This window comes from Peromyscus eremicus, chromosome 19 (assembly GCF_949786415.1).
Source record: "Peromyscus eremicus chromosome 19, PerEre_H2_v1, whole genome shotgun sequence".
In the NCBI taxonomy this organism is placed as follows: Eukaryota; Metazoa; Chordata; class Mammalia; order Rodentia; family Cricetidae; genus Peromyscus; species Peromyscus eremicus.
Genome location: NC_081435.1, coordinates 64615435 through 64635970, shown reverse-complemented (window position 1 = coordinate 64635970; position 20536 = coordinate 64615435). Strand labels below are relative to the sequence as shown.

At 36.2% G+C, this 20536-nt stretch overlaps 1 protein-coding gene across 6 annotated transcripts in view; it reads right to left on the bottom strand.

The window, feature by feature from the left end:
- Pias2 (protein inhibitor of activated STAT 2) overlaps positions 1-20536 on the bottom strand; it is a 76708-nt gene that overhangs the window by 5906 nt on the left and 50266 nt on the right. For 5 of the 6 annotated variants that reach the window (XM_059246587.1, XM_059246585.1, XM_059246586.1 and 2 more), the window contains 3 exons: positions 19423-19594; positions 6262-6401; positions 1487-1524 (listed from right to left, as the gene is read on the bottom strand). In XM_059246587.1, coding sequence (XP_059102570.1) covers positions 1487-1524; positions 6262-6401; positions 19423-19594 — 350 coding nt within the window. Of the gene's footprint in view, positions 1-1486; positions 1525-4419; positions 4519-6261; positions 6402-19422; positions 19595-20536 lie in introns of those variants that run through there. The other variant, XM_059246589.1, reaches the window with a different exon arrangement.

Below are 20536 nucleotides of genomic sequence, written 5' to 3'. Positions count from 1 at the left end.
AAAGCCCTATGTAAACCATAGAACTCAGAGATCCACCTGCCTCTCTGCCTCTCAAGTGATGGATTAAATGTGTGATTCACTATGCCCAACCAAAGCTGCCTTTTGACAAAGAAAGTTACTGTTTTTTTGGATGGCCAACTCTTTGTCTATAAAATTAATGTCACACATGGAGAAATTGAACATATTCATAAGAAGCTATGACAGTGAAATTGTCAAGTATTAAAAATTCTCTAAAATCAAGTCCATTATATTATAACTGAGGAAAATCTAAAGAAAAGCCTAGATGATTCCATTTTAATCTGCTCCCATTCAAGCTTGTTTTTGCCTACATCACAGCACTAATCTGTCAAATGCTACATGCTGCCATCCTACTGCCAGTGGGAACTCTGTGCCTTGAATACTTAGACTTGGCTGTAGCCATTTTAACTCTGACACCTGCATAAGGATAACAGGGATGATGGAACACTATGGAGAAAACCTATGGATTCTATAGTCAATAGAAGGTACCACTCTCACCCTCCTACTAAGTTACCAAGTAAGTCAGCCTCCCACTAAGCATGTAAATAAAACTATGAAATAAAAGCCATGGATTCCAAGATTATTTTTCTTTTAAAGCACTGTTCACATAAAAGTATGTAACTCTGTTAAGCTTGAAGAACTTACATCCTAGAAAACTATGTAACTTCCCCTGTAAAATCTTACTCATATAAGAAGTCAAGCCAGGGTGAGAAGAAAATCCTCAGTCTGCATCTATCTTGGGCTCAAATTTCCTGGGCTGTTTGTGTAATCAGATGCAGATAGAGAGATAGGAGGCTCATACTGGACCTGGATTTAGTCAATTCTGAACTTGGTGAGACAGGTCCAATTCTTCCACCTCTTCCTAGGTACCACATCTGTACCTCAAGTGCTTCCGTTTGCTGTTCCATCTTGCCCCTTTCACTTTCTGTGCTTTGCCTCTGCTATTAATGACTGTCAGCAGAACCCATGTCCACCACAAAGTCTTAAGGTTGCAATTCTGGGATACTCCTAGAATCTCTTTTCTTTGATTGAAAACACAGCAATATTGCAACTTTCAACTGAGGCCTTCTTTAAGTCTGACTCTGTCTTTAAAACAATGATCCAATCTCAGTCAGTGATCCAAATCTGATGAACTTAGTTGACTGTTTTATATAAATGCTATCAATGTGTAAAATATTAACTTTTATGCATTTAGTATTGCTTCCACTCATTCTAATCACTCAAATACTTATAACAAATACCAACTGTTCATGTTCAATAAAAATAGAAAGTTTCAGTAAGAGCAATAAATAAATTGAAAACCAATAACTTTATTCCTTTAAATAAAATTGTATAATATTTATATAGTACTTCATTTCTATCTACATGAGAATTGACTGTCCTGATTTTATGCAACTGGTCATTTTTAGTTAGTATGACATAATCAACAACCAAATGCAAATTAGTTGCTTAAATTCAGGATACATACCTGGGGATCAACTGGAATAAGGGAAAGAAAATCCAAACCTAAAACAAAAATGCTTTGTTAATAGTTGTCTCATATTTTGGAGACAAGAATTATTTCCCAAGATCATTCTGCATTTATATGCCAGGGAACATCTGTGGCAAATGCTCACCTCTCCGCCACACTGAAGTCTATAATCATAACTGGTAAAATTTAATGCATCTAAAACCAAAGGTGAATACAATCTCTGACCAAACAACTAGAAAAATTGCCTCTGTGCAACTGAAAAGCAGCATTCTAAAAATTTCCAGTTAGACTGGTTAATCCAAATCTTTTCCTTTTGTCAGTAGAACAACAAGCAGAAAAAAAAATCATGATAATTATCTTTGGACCATTAAAAAACAACATACTTAGGTTCATAAGATAATTCACATTTATTTTTTAGAAATACACCACATTAGGTTCATCTAATAATACCAACTCTTTAACAGATATTTCATCAGCAGCTAGCTGTCTGCCCACTCCCACATCAAGAGTTCTAAAGAGTATAATGCTCGGTACAAAGCAAGTCTTGGGAACTGCTACTCACTACTAAGCTAGTTAACAGTCAACAGGTTCTCAGCTAATGCAATGTCCTAAACCAAGGAACTGGAATTCTACAACCACATTCTGGATATAGAAATATAAAAAAGATTTTCCTTAAATAAATACTCAAGTAAAAATAAGCTATAGAAAAAAAAAATCATGTCCCAAAAGTTTAGCAATAATCTTCAAAGTCAACATCTGAAGACTTCCCTGTGTGATCAAATCCTTTTAAGTTGTTTTAAAACATTAAAAAAGAAACCCCATACTGGGCATAGGCCACTAAGTCAGGGCAATGTAGTCCAGCACTTGAGAGGCACAGACAGGCAGATCTCTATGAGTTCCAGGCCAGCCAGGGCTACACAGTGAATTTCTGTTTCAAAAGACAAAAACATACATACAAACAAACAAACAAACAAAAAAGGCCAATGTCTATTCAATCCCATAAATATTTATATGTTGGCATTTAATATACCAACCACATGAAGTGAAATTCTAATATAATACTATATCACTATGAAAATAGAGATTAGTAAGAAAGATAATGGACACATTTAATAAAAACTATGAATAATTTTAACTAAAAAAATTTAAAACATCATTATTCCCTTATTTACAAATGAGTATATTTTAAACACTTATCATGATACAAGCCGAAACCCCAACCATTTGGAAGGAATTACTGAAACAATTTCTAAAGCATTTTTTAAACTTGTTAGTGTAATTTGTTATTAGCTACATGATATAGCAGTTTGAACTGATGAACAAAGTAAATCACAATCCACTGTTGCAATGATTTATCCATTAAAATGATAACCAGAAGGTGATGTATTTAAGTAAGGAGAAAACTTTAGATTATTTAATAAATCTCTCTGCTTTTAAATTGCAATTCAAACCTGTCTAGCCTTTTTACACCTTCCAAGAGTTTTATATGACCAAGTCATCTGGAATATCATTTAGTAAACCGGGTTTTTATTCATTCTTGTTTTACTCCAGGTGGCGTAACATTTTGTTCAACTTTACAACAGCTCCTACTTTTAATGGACATTATTTACTTATTTACTGTGTTTGCGTGTTTCAGTGCCACAGTGGGGGCACTGAAGTGGCACTGAATATCCTAGAGATGCAGTTAAAGGTGCTGGTGAGCTGCCGGTGGGTATTATAAAATAAACTCAGGTCTTTAGTAGGAACAGTAAGTGCTTTTGCCAGAAAAGGTCTTACTCTGTAGCACAGGCTGACACATGAACTCACAGACCTGCCTCCACTTCCTAAGTGCAGAGATGACAGGCAGAAGTCACCACGGCTCGCTCACCATTTTTATGTTGCTTACTCATACTATTTTAATACAGAGCTACTAAAGAACGTACTACTATTTCAGAAGATATACCACAAATTGGAACGAATTATTTGAGAACACTCATTTTTCTTAGTGTTCAACTGTTGTCACTACATGACTCTAAGTAAACATGTAAGTCTGATAAAATATTACAACTGTTTCTGTGCATTATTATTACAAGATATACATTGAGGGCCAATGTTTTCCAATATTGGTTATTTCAACCCAGCTTTTCAGATGTACTGTAATTTTCATTGCCGACTTCACGTGTCCCAGAAACTGTAAAATCTATTTAGAAAAGCTTTTAGATGAACTTAATCCATTTGTTTTAATGTCTCACCCACAGATAACTAGACATACTACAACTTACACAGTGCCCTACTAAGATGTATAAACATTATTCTAATGTTCTGTTGAAATTTAGATTGTCTTCCAAGTATCACACCCTCCAAAGACGGTAATGTGAATATTCCACATTGAAAACATTTCCATGTCATTTGAAAGTTATCCCTAATAAAAAAAGAATAGATTATCTTTTTTTTTCATTTAAGTACATTATTTTGCAAATGAAATGATTTCAACAGTAAAATTTGACTGCCTTGTTAGTAAAATACTATTTCCTTATTTTATCATGTTTCAATTGTAACAACATATTGATGGTTATATTTTTTTTTGCCCAAGTACTTTAGTTGAAAATGCTCTTATTTTTAACTCAAAAAAAGTGCTATAAAAATTTTGATAACACAATCTACGTGTTTTTAATACTAATGAAGTTATAATTTTTGAATTTTAAATGCTTCATTACTAAAATGGACTAACCGTTCACTTTTCATCCCCTCATTGACAACCACACAGTTTTCCTTCCTTGAGCCATAAACTTCACAAGCATAAATGCTACATGGTTGAATATGTAAAAGTTTTAGCACTGTAAAATTTCATCATACAACTTTGAGCACCATTCGCACCTGACAATATGGTACTAGCAATAATAAGGCAGACATGTTTTTTTCTTGAAATAATCAAGCTGTTTTCCACTCCATAAATACAAATTATGTTTTATTTTGTATTCATTGTTGCACAGTATCAGAAGATGTTCCAAGCTGCACTTCGTTATTAATATCATTTCTTCTTTGTTCTCCTGCAGATTCAGAAGATTCAGATTTATGATGTTTAAAAGGAATGTTAGACTCTATGAAAATTGTCTTCTCTCCATTCTTGGTGTTCTACTTAAATTTTTACTATAAAATTATTAAATTTATCAATATCAAAACTGCACATTATGACTAATTACATAAAAATTATACAGCAGATCACCAATTACAAGAAAGTGCATAGACAATAAAACATGGGTAAAAACTAAACTTCTTAGATGTCTAATTGCCATATAACTTTTAATAAATAGTAATTTTTCCTAAGAATAATTGGCCCTATTCTATTTAAGTTTATCAACTGCTAAGAAAATTTTTCAGTATATAGCCAGATTATTAGTTTATATTGGCTAAATATCAGCCTTGAATATAAGTATGATTTCCATGATTAATATAAGTATTAATTCCAAGATTAAATTAATTTTACAAAATACAAAGGTCAGACACATTTAAGACATACCACACAAGAAAAAATTTTCACTTATGCTCAAAATCAGGCTATAAATTCTCAAAATTTAAAAACAAGCATTCAAATTCTCATAATTTGCAAACTAGCAGGACTAGTGATTCATGCTCTTTATTTTTGGTATTACTGCTGTTATAACATAAAATGGAAATGTTCACTATTGTTTTATCAAAGCCCAACTTTCAATTGAAAGTCTTAAGCAAATCTTTTAGAAGTTCCTATTTCTAACACATACTAAGATGATAAACATTCATTCATCATCAACTTAGCCAAGGTTACAGCACATGACTGTTAAGAACTCTATCATGAGAACATGAAACCTCACCCCTATGCCGTGGTAGAGTCTCTGCACTCAATGAATGTGTTCTGACTGATGTTGGTTGGTCTCACAAAGAATGTGAAAAGTACAAAATCACAAGGCACACATGGAGCAAACATGTATTAATCTTATGTCATTTGGTGGTGTTTTTAAAGATATTTTTGGTAGGTATTATTTTTACTCTTTTCCACTACATTTTATTCAGATAAAACTAAATTCAAGAGGCAACAAAAGGATAGGTAATACAATGACCAATTAAAGAATAAAAATAAACCACAGATCAACATTAACTTCAAAAAAACCAGAAGGACAGAAGTGTACTAAATTAAAATGGCTCATACATAGAAGTCATGAATATATGGTAGACTAGTTCTAACTTTGCTCAGATTTGATTGACAAAAAATATGAAAAAAAGCATCTGAGCACAGAGTAAAGTTGGTTTTGGTTGCATAAATTCCAGTAGTAAGGTAATCCAAGCAAATCTGAATTGTTAAAATGTGATCATATGAAAATATCTCCAAATATTAAGATCTACTTTAGAGAAATACACGGTTAACCCTATCCTTACAGAGAAGAAAATCAACAAGGTAAAAATCACTAAGCAAAAATGGGCCCAACTGGATACAAGTTTTGAAGAAAGATTTCTGAGGAAATTCTGCCCCCTAAGCTTCCAAGAAAAAGCCTGAGTGCAAATTTTCTACAATTCTATAAAAACTTTCTACTATACTCATATATCTCCTATTATCAGCAATCTATAGATTCTCATTAATTAAAATAACAGAATGAGATACTAAGACAGTAATACTTCTACATGAAGACTTGAAATGTTTTAGCATTTACATTCTAAATTTATGTATAAATATATACATACAAACATACATATACATTTGTTCTGCTGATTAAAATTACAAAGAATGTAACTAAAACAAACAAAAGCTTTCCACATACCTGGCAAATCTGATGACATGCTTGACACTGGCGTATGGTGGAATGGTACTGAGTAGTCTGTTAATGAAGGTGGAATAGTAGCAGGATCAACCGAAGTCACGCTAGGCACCCTTACAGAAGATGGCTGATACATGAGAACCCTGTTTTAAATAGCATGGGAAATTACAAATAATCTGGCTGTTAGTTCACAAGAAAGAAGAGCTGAACCACTGGGCATTCTCAGATGTACATTCACTAAGTCTCAGCACAAAATGACAGCCACTCACTACACAATACCTCTATATTCTATTCCCATCTTTCCTAACAGCCTTCATTCTAACATGAATGCACCTTGGTTCTAAACACTAACTGTTGGTATAGGAGCAAGGTGGAATTAAAATATACTGTAAAAAAGTGGTTCTCAACCTGTCGGTCATGTCCCCTTTGGAGGTCAAATGACCTTCCACAGGGGACTCATATTAGATATCCTGCACATCATTATAGTTTATTTCAATTATGATTCATAACAGCAGCAAAATTACAGTTATGAAGTAGCAATGAAAATAATTTTATGGTTGGGGGTAACAACATTAGGAAGGTTGAGAACCACAGCTGTAAAGGAATATCTTAATTGACAAATAGAAAAATTCTTTATATTTTGTGCTAATGTATACATAGCATACGTTTGGATAATAATAATTTGTCTATAAAGAAATTTGAGACTAAAATAGAGGGGTGTTAAGATTTGCTTTAATTGCTGCATGTGTCTTTAATCCCAGCAATCCCTAGCATGATTTATATAGCAAGTTCCATGCCAGCAAGGACTACATAGTGAGACCCTGTCTCAAAAAAAGAAACAAGCAATGAAAAAGTTTTAAAATAAGAACACCTGCCGGGCGGTGGTAGCCTTTAATCCCAGCACTCGGGAGGCAGAGCCAGGCAGATCTCTGTGAGTTCAAGGCCAGCCTGGTCTACAGAGAGAGATCCAGGACAGGTACCAAAACTACACAGAGAAACCCTGTCTCAAAAACAAACAAAAAATAAGTAAGAACACCTGCATGAAACTATTAATATCAACTCAATCAGTCTCTTTGATTATAATTTTTCAATTATATTTGAAATCTGGATATGATCTGAACTAAATTAATCAATCCTAAAGCTGCCAGCCTGGTGGTACAACAATGCAATCAGAAATTAAGACAAAATGACCAGTCTTTGGGATTTAAGATCTTTATGATATCTAGAAATAAATATGGTGGCTACTATGACATACTGCCTGCTCTTCAAAGATGACCTATGCCCTTGAAAGAGCTATTCAGGCCACTACAAATACAAATCAAGCACACAACAAATACTTTACAATCTGTTTTATATAAAATTATGCATACTATATAATTAAGACTTTATAATTCTAAAAAGCAGAATAATTAAAAGTTGAGCATATGTTTAAAAGACTAGGCTTAAAATTTTTACTCATATTTACCCATTTTTCCTTAGTTTGGGGAAACAACTAGTACTTTGTAAGATAAATTATTGTCAATGTATTTAAGAAACTAAGCAACATTATGAACAATGGAAATGGATTTTTACAACAAGTCATAAGATACAGAAAGGGAGCAAAATATTCAAGTTAGCATCACACAGCTGCCAGTCAATACCAAATCAAAAGACCAAGACTGAAGCAAACCAGTATGAGGATAAAGACAGCACAATTCTCTGGGTGGGGGGTGCACCACAACAAAGAGTGCCTGCCTGGCATGCATGAGGCCTTGAGTTTAGTCCCCACCACCACATAAAACTCAACATGGTGACACAAGTCTGTAACCCTAGCATTAGCAGCATTTGAGAGGCACAGACATCAGAAGTTCAAGGTCAACTATTTTCCAAGCACAAAACAAACAACCAAAAAAGGGGGGCTGGGGTCATGGATGTAAGAAAGTCAGGGAGAAGGGGAAAGATTAGAGGAAAGGTGAAAAAAGAGAAGAGAGGAAAAGTACAACTTCTTTAGAAACTTTAAGGAAAACCATGGTAACAAAGAGGGACTAGGATGATAATCAGGGCATCTAAACATCTATTTCCACAGCTAAAACATGTTTCTACTATCATACCTGTATGATTCTTCAGTCTAAATTTAACCAATAAACTTCTATAATTTTGACTTAGTGTCAAAGCCTTAAGTAGTCAGAATTCAGTTAGACTCAAGAGTCTTTCTAAAACTGGTTTGTGTCATGATATGAAGACACTAAAAACTGCCTAGTTGCTACACCACATCATTTGCTAAAGATACTAGTAATGTGGAAAACAAAGCTGTCTTAAGTATACATACATGATTGTACTGGTAATTTTGGCAACTTGACACAAACTAGAGTAATCTGGGAAAACAGAACTTCACCAAAGGAACTGCCTCATTCAGACTGGCATGTGGGCATGTCTGTGAGGCATTCTCTTCATTAATGATTGACATGGAAGTGCTGAGCCCACTTTAGTAATGTTACCCCTGGGCAGGTGATCCTGAATTTTATAAAAAAGCAAGCTGAACAAACCATGGATGGCAAACCAGTAAGTAGTGTTCCTCCATGGATTCTGCTTCAGTTCCCATCTGAGTTCCTGTACTAATTTCCTACAATGGACTATAACATAGAACTGCAAGCTGAAATAAACCTTTACCACGCCCCAAGTTGCTTTTTAGTCATGGTGTTTTACCACAGCAATAGAAACACTAAGTAAGACAGAATCTGTTACCAGGTAGTGTGGTATTGATGTGATAGACTTGAGCATGTATTTTTGGGAAGAATTACGGTGGCCTGTTTTGTAGGGGCTTGGAAGATAAGATTAATACAGATGATGGAGGCCTAGCTTGTTAAGTTTCAGAGGGAAGTTTGAAATATTCAATCAGGGACATTTGATATGGTGAACTAAAAATCTGTGGTTTCTGGTCAGCTGGGGCTCAGAAATCAGCTATGGTTGGCTTTCCTGGGACAATTGATGCTGGTTAGCTGGAGCTGAAAAATTAGCAGTGATTAAGAAGAGCCTAGCATAACTGAGGATTATAAATCTTGGGGAATATTTTCTCAGGATCAACTGTTATCCAGAGGGGGCTGATACTATACATCATGCTTGTGGTTGAACTTTGTAGTGGGAGTCACCCAAGCAGTAATGAAGGCAAGAAGGTGCCATAGAGAACAGCTGAAGCCTGGCAGGGTCTGGCAGGGTTGGAGTTATTGGAAGGGACCAGGAGAGACTACTGGTGAAGGGGCAGCCTGTTTCAGTAGAAGCCCCATGTGGCAGGGGTAGAATCCCTTAAGGGAGCCTAGGAGTGGCTATTGAAGATGCATCCTAGTTGCAATGGAAAGCCCAGTGTTTTGCAGGTGCTAGTACCATGGAATGACTGCCAAGGACAACAGTAGGTGTGGAGTGGAGAGATCTGAGCTTACAAAACAAGTTGTGTGTGCTGTAGAGGGCACAGCTAGAAAAGTGAAGGCCTGTAGAGCCTGGATCATCATGACTATCAGATATCTGACACTGAGTTTTATATACTATCAGGAATATTAGATATGGTAAAATAAAAGTGCTGGTTTTAATTAGATTTGAATGTAACTATGTCCTGGTTATTCCCTCTTAGGAGTAAGAAAGAGTTCATTTATTTTTACAAGAACACACAATTATGAGACCACAGCTATTTCAGAGACACTTTGGAGTTTTAGAGAAACTTCAGACTTTAAGTGTTAAATTTCTTACAATCTGGGGCTTTTAAAAGTTTGAGTAGGGCTGAAAACATGGTACAGCAGTAAAAAGCTCTGGTTGCCCTCCCAAAAAAAGAACTTGATTCTCAGGGCCCACATGATGGCTAAATACTGTGTGTAACGCCAGCTCCAGGGGATTCTAGCTTCTCAGGGAACTGCCTAGATGTAGGACATAGACATACATACAGGCAAAATAACCATAAAACATACACATAAACAAAAAGATAAAAGTTGGAGTATTTTCTATTGTGAAACTATAGTAACATGTCATATTGGGAACAAATAATGTTTGAATAGTGATATACTTGTGTATCAAGTTGACAAGGGGCCAAATATGCTGGTTAGTTGTCAACCTGACACAAGCTAGAGTCATCTGAGATAAGGAAACCTCACCTGATAAAATGCCTCTATCAAATGGCCTCTTATGTGTAAGGGCATTTTGTTGGAATGATGACTGATGTAGGAAGGTCCAGCACTGCAGGAGGTACAACCTCTAGGCAGAAGGTCCTGAGTGGTAAAAGACAGCAGGCTGAGCAAGCCACGAGGAACAAGCCATTAAGCAGCATTCCTCCATGAATCCTGCTTCAGTTCCTATCTCCAAGTTACTGCCTTAAGTCTCTGCCCTGACTGTGATATGGACTGTGATATGGAACTGTAAGCTGAAACAGGCCCTTACCTCTTCAAGTTCCTTCTGGTGTTCATCACAGTAAAAGGAACCCTATTGAAGACAAGTACTTTCTAGTGACTGTGCTCATCAGAAATAAGAGGGAGTGGTAAAGAGGAAAAGAATGAAGAAACTGCCTATCACTTGGTACTGAGGAGGGAGCTTAAAATATTATTCTCACTGTCTCATAGTATTGCTTTCTTAATCATATATATATATATATATATATATATATATATGTACATATATAAATGTAATCTAAGTAGAGAAAACTTCAATTAAGAAAATGCCTCCTAAAAAGAAGGGATGGAAAGGGGAGGGGAGGGGAGGGGAGGGGAAGTGAGAAGGAATGCTTCCACCATAAGATCAGGCTGTAGGCAGGCCTATAGGTCATTTTTTAAATTAGTGATTGATGGAGAAGGCCCGGCCCATTGTGGGTGGTGCCATCCCTGGGCTGCTGGTCCTGGGTTCTGTAAGAAAGCAGGCTAAGCAGCCATGAGTGCAAGCCAGTAAGCAGCACCCTTCCATGGCCTCTGGATCAGCTCCTGCCTTCAGGTTCCTGCCCTGTGAGTTTCCGTCCTGACTTCCTTTGATGATGAACAATGATATGGAAGTATAAGCCAAATAAACCTTTTTCTCCCCAAATTGTTTTTGATCATAGTGTTTCATCCCAGTAATAGCAACCCTAAGACAGTGAGAGTAAAGTTTTTGAAACACACACACACACACACACACACACACACACACACACACACACTTAAAATTTTTCTACCTAGGAGCTGGTGCAATGACTCAATGCTTAACAGCACATTCTGTTCCAGCAAAGCCATTGAGTTCAGTCCTCAGCACCCATAAACAGCAGTACAAAAATCACTTCTAACACCTTTTCCAGGAGACCTGATGGCCTCTTCTGTCCTTCAATTGTACTCTCCTGGGTATAACTCCACCCTCCCCACCACAAAAAAAAAAAAAAAAAGTTAAAAATTTTTAAATCTTAAAAACATTAATAAATAAATAAATTCAGCATTAACAATATACTTAACCTACTACCTGTTCTCTGCCATGAAAAGAAACAACAATAATTTCAGGGAGTTGGGAGTATAACTGAGTGAATAACACATGCTCAGCATGTGAAAAGACCTGGGTTTAATCCCTAACTACCACTATCCCCAAAGTTACAGCTTGCCAAGAAATAGGTAATACCTGTCTCCCAAGAGCTCTTCCTTCTCTTCCTGGGACATTTCACTAGAGATTTTCATATCTTGATCCTGAACTGAACTTTCTTGTGATTCACAGGAAAACCACCAAACTCCCTCTCCTTCCTTGAACCCTTGACTAACAATTAGAGTCAAGCAAGAGTTTTGTGTCCCTATAGTAATACCTAATTAATATATACCTATTCTGTTTCTCCCATGCCAAAAATGTGGAGTGAAAATATACAGAAATACCAAAACCTAATGGGAACCCAAATTAGTAAATCATTAAAATCTCATTAAAAATGGTTAATGCTAAAATATTCAGTGCTGATTAATTCCTATTGCTTGACCTTTGCAATCATTATTATAAATCCAACTTACTAGCTAGGCAGGATGGTACAAGGCCTGCAGTGCCAGCACTTGGGAGTAAAAGCAGGAAGATCAAAAGTAAAGAGTCATACCTGGCTAGCAACATAACAAGTGTGAAACAAGACCCTGCCTCAAAAACCAGGATACATATGTTTTATGGACACAAATTTTTAGACATTCCACAGAGAAATGAATATGTCTATGTCTTCTTTAAGCAATGGTGTAAAATTCTGATGCTGAAATTTAATAAAATTATTTTTCAAGTTTTAAAATGTTTTACTCATTTACACATAGAATTCACAAGTATATACACAAGCATATATACACATTAAACAAATGTTTTAAATTTTCATAATTTTACATTATAGTATAAAAGTAAATTGCCAGGATGCTTCTATACAGTAAACATCAGTATTCTAGATGATGTTTTATACCAGAAAATTACATGTAAAACATACTTGGTCCAGACTTAGGGGTCTGAAAATGAGTTTTCATTCATATACTTGAAGTTCACTGTGGGCTACCACTATGCTCATACAAGCAGAAAAGAGATTGGAATTTGTCACCAACACCCACTGATTCCCAACTGAGAGACACATATTTAATGCCCTTACTGTCTGCTTCCTATTTTTAGAGCAGGTCACCAACAACAAAGCAGCCATGCAGGCTGGCTCTCAAGAACTGGGGCGGAGCATAATGTTTAAGGTTAGCTTAAAAGTTTTCTACATGCTGAAATGATACAAGTTTCTTCAGACAGGAGTTATAGAGCTGCATTAAAAGGCCACTGGAACAGATTACCATCAAAATGGTGATAGTATTTCTCTCCAGGTAAAAAGTGTTTCACTTGCTTATTTCTTTGAAAACAATGTTTATAATTTATACTAAAACTAAAATATACCTCTTAAAAATTGGATAACTCAAATAAATTAATTAATTAAAAAAATTAGATGGCTCATGTAATTCTTGTGGTCTAAGTTACACTAAGATTTTCTATTCATCTGTTTACTCTCCTTAAACTTAAATGGCAGGTAAAAACCTAAAACTTCATTCAAGGCACTGGGATAGAGCCATTATGAGACCATTAGTTCTGCTCCTTGTGAGCTGCCTGTTTTTTCTTTATGGTTCTTAGTTGTTCTTTTACAGAGCTGCCAGCTTAAGTCATGCTGGGATCAAGAAAAACGGGCCTTGGTGGTTCATGTATCCTGGAGTTGTGTCCATGCCAGTAGATGCCCACACACTCCAGAAGAGAATTTCACATCGCTGCTGCCATTGTTGTTGTCATAGCAGTGGTGGCCACCGCTGCTACTGTTTCTGGGATTACCATTTCATAATTGGTTACTACAGCTAGCACAGTGGAGGCACTGGCAGCAAAAGTAGCTACCACAGTTAGTTAATCTTTCATTCTATTGGGCATGATAAATTTAATTCAATAGTTATATACATTTTGATTGGCTTTGAAAATTATAAATTTATAAACTCAAGTTCCATTTGCTTTTGGGATACCATCTTAAAAGGACTCCAATTTGCAGTAAGGTTCATTAAGGAAGGGAATGGCTCAGTTGCCTTTAGCCTACTGGCTATGGGTGGGTTAGGACTTCTGTTGGTCTTTTCTGTGTCGAACACACAGATTGCAAGCCCAGCGCCACTTTGAGATCTTTTGCAGCAGTTAACTCTGCAGCTCACACAGGACTGAGCCTGTATGATAATGAGTATTCAGAGACGGGTAATGCCTGGGGAGTGCTCATCAACCTAAGACAGAGCACCTGTGTGGCCAGGGCAGGCATCTCCATGACGGGTAAGGTGACCTGCTGACTTCCCACGCAACTTAAGTCAGAAGCTCATTTTTTAGTAAAAGGGGGACCTGTAGGTCCCTAGCCCCCGTTTTGGGTAACTGTTGCCTTGCTTGCTGACCTTGACCTTGATATCCTCCCTATGCTAATTCCCTGCCGGGTTCCACCCTCCTGAATGCTTAAGGGAAGTTCCTTGTCTGTGTATCCTGCATAATGGGCATTAACAGCTTAGATGCAAGAATGTAAAACATCGGTAGTGAACTTCTGCCCTCTGGGGTTCTCCCATTGTGCTTTAAGCCTGTATTTAAGACCTCCTCCCTCCTTCAATAAATGGCATTCGACATTAAAAAAAAAAAAAAAAAAAAAAAAACCAGAAGAGCAAGAAAGGAGCAAGATGTCAACCCCTGCATCAGCTGACACCCTGACATTCTGACAGATGGCATCTACTCTGATTTAAAAGAAGATTTTAAAAAATGTTTTTAAGAGATATTATTTTAAGTGTATGAGTGTGCTGACTGTATGTAAGTGCACTACATGAATGCCTGGTGTCCACAGGGGTCAAAGAAGGCATCACAATACCTGGAACTAGAGTCACAGCTGTGAGCCAACATGTGGGTGCTGGGAACAGAACCCAGTTCCTCTGTAACAGCAAGTGCTCTAAACCACTAAGCCATTTCTGTCCAGCCCCCAGGAAATGAAATTCTAACACAAAACAGCAATTACCAGTGATCAGGAAGTTTTTCCATGTATTGTTCTACTGGTCCCAACTCTTCGAAATATCATGCACAGAATAAAAATCCAGCCAGTCAATAGTTCTTTTAACAATCAGAATAGTTGTGACTGTCTCTTGGGGGGCAGGGGGGCTTAATACTGTCAGTCATAACACCCACTCATCCATCACATTCCAGGCCCCACACTACTCACTTTCCTGCTTCTTCCTCTTGGCTGTATTCATGGGCATTTCTCAATGATCAGCACTAGCTAAAATACTAAGTACAGTTACATGCCCTAAATAGAACAAAACTGGTATGGTATGTATGTCAACACTGTTTCCTTTACTGAAGCAGTCTGTTAAAAACTCAGGTTAAGCAGTGAGCCCATCATCATTAAGTAAATTCGGATATTTAAAAGACATTAAAATTTCTATCAGGAGACATTTATTGAATACTTAAGGCATCTCTTAAGATTAACTAGATAACTGTCCTATGACAAAACCATTTTTTTTTTTTTTTAGTTAAAAAATGCTCAGCCAGTAGCTCAGGCTTATTATTAACTAGCTCTTACTTTTAAATTAACCATTTCTACTAATCTATGGCTTGCCACATGGCCTGTGGCTTTACTGGTCCCCAAGCATCTTGCTTCTTAGGTGGCTTGCTCACATCTCTCTTGACTCCACTCTCTATCATCCCAGTCCTCACTTTGATTGTCCCACTTAACTTTACCCTGCCTTGCTATAGGACAAACAGCCTTATTATTAACAATTGAGAGTAATACATATTCACAGCATACAGAAGGATCATCTCACAACAAAACACTGTACAATTACAGAAATGCACCACTTCCACCTCCCGTGAACTTTCTGCCTTTTCTTCTGTGAAGATCCCTGAGCTTCAAGGAAAGGGTGCAATATAGATATTTAATTTAGGAATGAGCAAGTTGCACTCTCTTATTCTCTGCATCGTGAGCAGCTGTGGGTCTCTATAGTAACCACTGTCTATTGCATAAAGAAGCTTGTCTGATGAGGACTGAAATACACTAATCTATGGGTGTAATGATAAGTCATTATTGGTTTAATACTATGTCAATTTAGCCAAATAATAGTGGTAAGTTCTCCTCTGTGGCCTATGACCTGTGTAGCCACAGGCTCTTGGCACTGATAACATGAAAGAGAAAAGTAATCATCAATCTCACCCAGCTACAAACCTTGTAAACTACAACGACTGGACTGTCAAGACATGCCCACTGGTGCGAAACTAGCACAAACATCATGTGAGTAACCAACCTTGTTCTAATTGGATTTAAGGTTTGTTCTACAAGACAAAACCATTTTATCAATGTAGTTTCCAATACTAAAGAACTCCTAGAATAAACTCTACTTAGCTGTAGTGAAGGTCATTTGAATATATAATTACTAACTTCCTAAGATTGAGCTCAGAATTCTCATTTATATTTCTGTGTTCATTTGTGTGTGTGTGTGTGTGTGTGTGTGTGTGTGTGTATGTGTGTTTTAATAATGTGCAAGTGTGATTTGAGTATTAAGGATTATGTCAACATTATGGAAGTAGCCAAGTAGCTGAAATTTAGAGACTTTTAAAATAAAAACTTTCATGGGTCCTTGAAATAATTACAAATTTCAATCTGAAGTGTTCTGTTTTTCTTTTCAATCTACATAAAGAGTACTGATATCTACCTCTGTGTTCTATGACCACAAATATAAACTATCTCTATCCTTCTGCATATTGTGGTCATACTGTTGCTTAATGTAGAGCCACTCCTTCCATTTCCTGTCCTACTCAACTACTGGTTAACAAAGTGCAGGACACATGTGGTAGTCCTTTGGAGTATTTGATGAGTCAGCATCACTGGACAATTTTCAGCCACACATGAAATAAACCACAAGACCTGTCACCCAATTTTCCTCATACTCTAAAGTACAGTTTCTTAAACTATGGGTAATGTCCCCAATGGGGGAACAGGCAAAGGTTTCTGAATAAACAACCAAAATTTAATTTGTAATTAAATGAATAATTCAAGGTGTTTTTGGCAATACTCACCCCCCCCCCCCCCCCGTTCCAACATGCGACTTCATTTAAGCCTCGGGTATTAGCACAAATATGCATATTAGGCACTGCACATGCAGTTATACCATAACAACACATGCTACCTAAAATGCCTTGGCTCAAATTCATCACTATTATGACCTGCCATGTTTTTACGGTACATATGAAGCTTTCTACTGTTACAGGAATATAATATTTAATTATAGAAAACAAATGTACTTTTTCTATGCCACTATTCCTCAGTATGTAAGTCTCAAATTATAACATCTTTGGATCATACTGTGTTACAATGTTTGACTTCGAATATTTCTTTTAGAGTTATTCATTTGAAGTTCATTTTAAAAATATCATTAAATGAATTTGGAATATAATTAGGAAAAAATTTCCAATAACTTCTGAAGTATTCCTAAAACTACTTCCATAATTTTATACTATGCATTTATGTGAATGAGTATTCTTAGCATTGATGATTATAAAATTATAGTGATCAATTCTGAAATATGTTGAAGATGTTCTAAATACAGAGCCAAAATTTAGTGTGCTTATATGTGTATTGCTCTCCTGTGTGCATGTGGAGGCCAAAGGTGGATATCAAGATGTATTCTTCAATCACCTTTCTATCTTATTTTTTAAGACAGGATCTCTCATTGAACCTGGAGCTCACTGATTCAGCAAGAACGGATGGGCAGCAAGCCTCTGGGATCTGCGTGTCTGTCCCCTAAAATCAGTACTGGGTCACAGATGCACAGGTCAGATTTTTATATGGGTGCTGAACAAAATTCAGATTCTCCACTCTAGTGAGGCAAGCAATTTACCCACCGAGCCATCTCCCTGGCCTCTCATTTAATTCTTTATTTAAAAATACACACCTATCTCATTAGTATGTACTCTGTTCCCACTTTTAATAAATGGCAAAGTTGTATAGGTACTAAAAAACTGTTTCTAAGGTTTATGACTTATTATCAGTAAATGTTTAATTTGTATACTTAGTTCACATTCCTAGGATCATATAAAAATTTCTTAGACAAAAACTTATGAACAGAAAAAGTTTGAAACTGTTATAAAATAATTACATTTAAAATGATAAAGTAAAATCTAGAAATACTTAAACATTCATTGATTCTACATTTTGTTAAACACTTCAAAATTGTATTTTCATTTCATTTGATCTTCAGAAGTATCAGAAAAATTATCCAAAAAAAGCAATAATTAGTACATCACTAAAAAAAATAGTAAATTACTAAAAATAAAAACTTGTTCATAAGCCTGTACTCATATTGTGATACATAAACTACGTCTGAAATATTTATTTTAGGATTTTTTTGGGCAGAAGCCTAAAATGGTCTTAGACTCACGGTGATCTATCTACCTCTGCCTCTGAAATGCTGCTATCACAGGCATTAGCCAATACACCTGCTTAGAATAAGCACTTCAATAGTGCAGAAAGCAGCTCAAAGAATTTAGTCGAAAAAGTAACTGAAAAGTTATTTCAAAGTACCTATGAAGCATACTCAGTACCTTGAAGCATACTCAGTATATAGTTGAACTGTATACAGTGTCCAGAACAGACAAATTCAGAAAATATATTGTTTTGTTTGTTTGTTTTTGAGACAGGGTTTTTTCTGTGTAGCCCTGGATGTCCTAGAACTCACTCTGTAGTACAGGCTTGCTTCAAACTCAAGAGATTCGCCTGCCTCTGCCTCCTAAGTGCTAGGATTTAAGTAGAAAATCGACATTGCCTACATCTAAGGGATGCATGATAACAAACTTAAGTGAGTATGCGGGCTTTTTTCACAATGGAAATATGCTAAAACTGTCTTGGAAAGTTGAATGTACAACTTTATAATCTATACCTAAGATAGGTAAATTTTTGTTATTAAAAAGATGCACAAGAAAATACTAAATAGGCTGAGGACAGAGATGAGACTAGCACACCCAAGTTTTAAGAATGTGATCATGGACTGTCACAACAATTTATGGCTGTTAAGATCTCTCTGTAAGAAGGATCTGTTGCTGGACTCTAACCTATCTTAAAGATCCTAATAGCTTTCCCATATTAGTCATAGAATGTACACAATAAGATGCACTCATGTCCATATTTTGCTTTGTAAACTGGAAAGGAAAGATAATAAATTTTCATTAAAGAACTGTAACATTCCTGACATAGTGGCCAGGTTTTTTATAATCTCATGAAAACCCAACAGTGATCCTATGAAGCACACATTATTTTACCTCGTTTTAACAGAACAGAAAGTGGGTCAAAGTCAATCACAGATTATAACCGAAATCACCTCACAAGCATGTAAGTGGTAGAAATGGATCTGTCCTTACAAGCCTCCTGCATCTATCTTCCATTATACCAACGTCCTTACACTGGACTGAGATGCCAAATCTTATGAGCAAGTTCAAGAATATAACACAAGGGATGAACACTTAAACTCTCACGTCCCAGAGATGTTGAATATTTTCATCAAAATTTGATTTCCTGTAAATAACGTGCTTACTTGAAAAAATTTCAACTGTATGAAAAGCAGATGAAAACTGCCTTCTACTGTAACTCCTCATAGACGTATTTCAAACCATCCCAAGAACAACTAGTTTTAAGCGCAATGAACAATAGTGAACTATAAATTGACAAACCCTTTGGTTGGACTGCTTTGTGTTTCTGACATAAAGATGCATTTCCTTTTGGCAGGAGGGTCTTCCTCTTCATCAGAAGAGCTCTCTATTGTTAGATCAATAACATCTATCTTCTTCTTACTTGCATCACTGGCTACAGTCACTGAACAAGGTTTACTGAAGACACTTGAACCTGGATGTAGATTAAACAGGAAGAAAGAAATATCAAAGATGAAACAACAACGTAGCTGTGTAGTCTTAAATGTCTCTCTCTATATACATGACAATGTACATCCAGGGAAACCATTTTTCTCTAATAGGGACAGAGTCCAGGTGCCTAACTTGTCTGTAAAACATTTATGTGAAAATAGTCAGGGCCATTCCTGACAGAGGTCAGAAGCCTCCTTCACAGCGTACTTACTCTCTCCAGGACTATTAGTGGGTTAGTACAGGGCCTAGTGTTGCTTGCATTGTCTTTCTAGGTTAGTAATAATTGTACAGACAGTTCTTGAGGGTTAGAAAACTGGTATTACACCATGGGAAAGGAGTGTAGAGTGTGCCCAGCCAGCTGTGTGCTGTTATACATATGTGGCACCATTAAGTCAGAGACATCTGGCCTGGAGTATGCAGTTTCAGCAGCTGCATATTTCAACATTTGTCATCACTGAGTCAACTATATCAATCTTGTTCATATTTTAAAAAGAAAAAAAGTCTCAAACTGGTTACCTAAGTTACGCTGACATGAATCATCTAATCAGAACCTGTTCTATTTATAGAGGCAATCACATTTATCACGTTATGTAACATTATTCATATAATCTGTCAAAAACGAATGACTGTTCATTGTGAAAAAGCAGTAAATCTAATCAATAAAGCTGTGTCTGCCCTCACTTTTTACATTATAAGGGCAATCCTGGCAATTCAACCAGTAAGAGGTCTATGAAGATCACAAGAGAATAATTAACATTACCCATAAAGTCTTCATTTTCCCTTCTTACTCAAAATATCTTGATGGTAGTCATGTCACAGGAAAAACGGGTGGTAACTGAAGTTCTAGGTGTCAGTTCACAAGAGGAAAAACTCTAGACTACAGACTCCAGAATGTCTTTTGCTTCTTTTATCCCTTTACATGTTG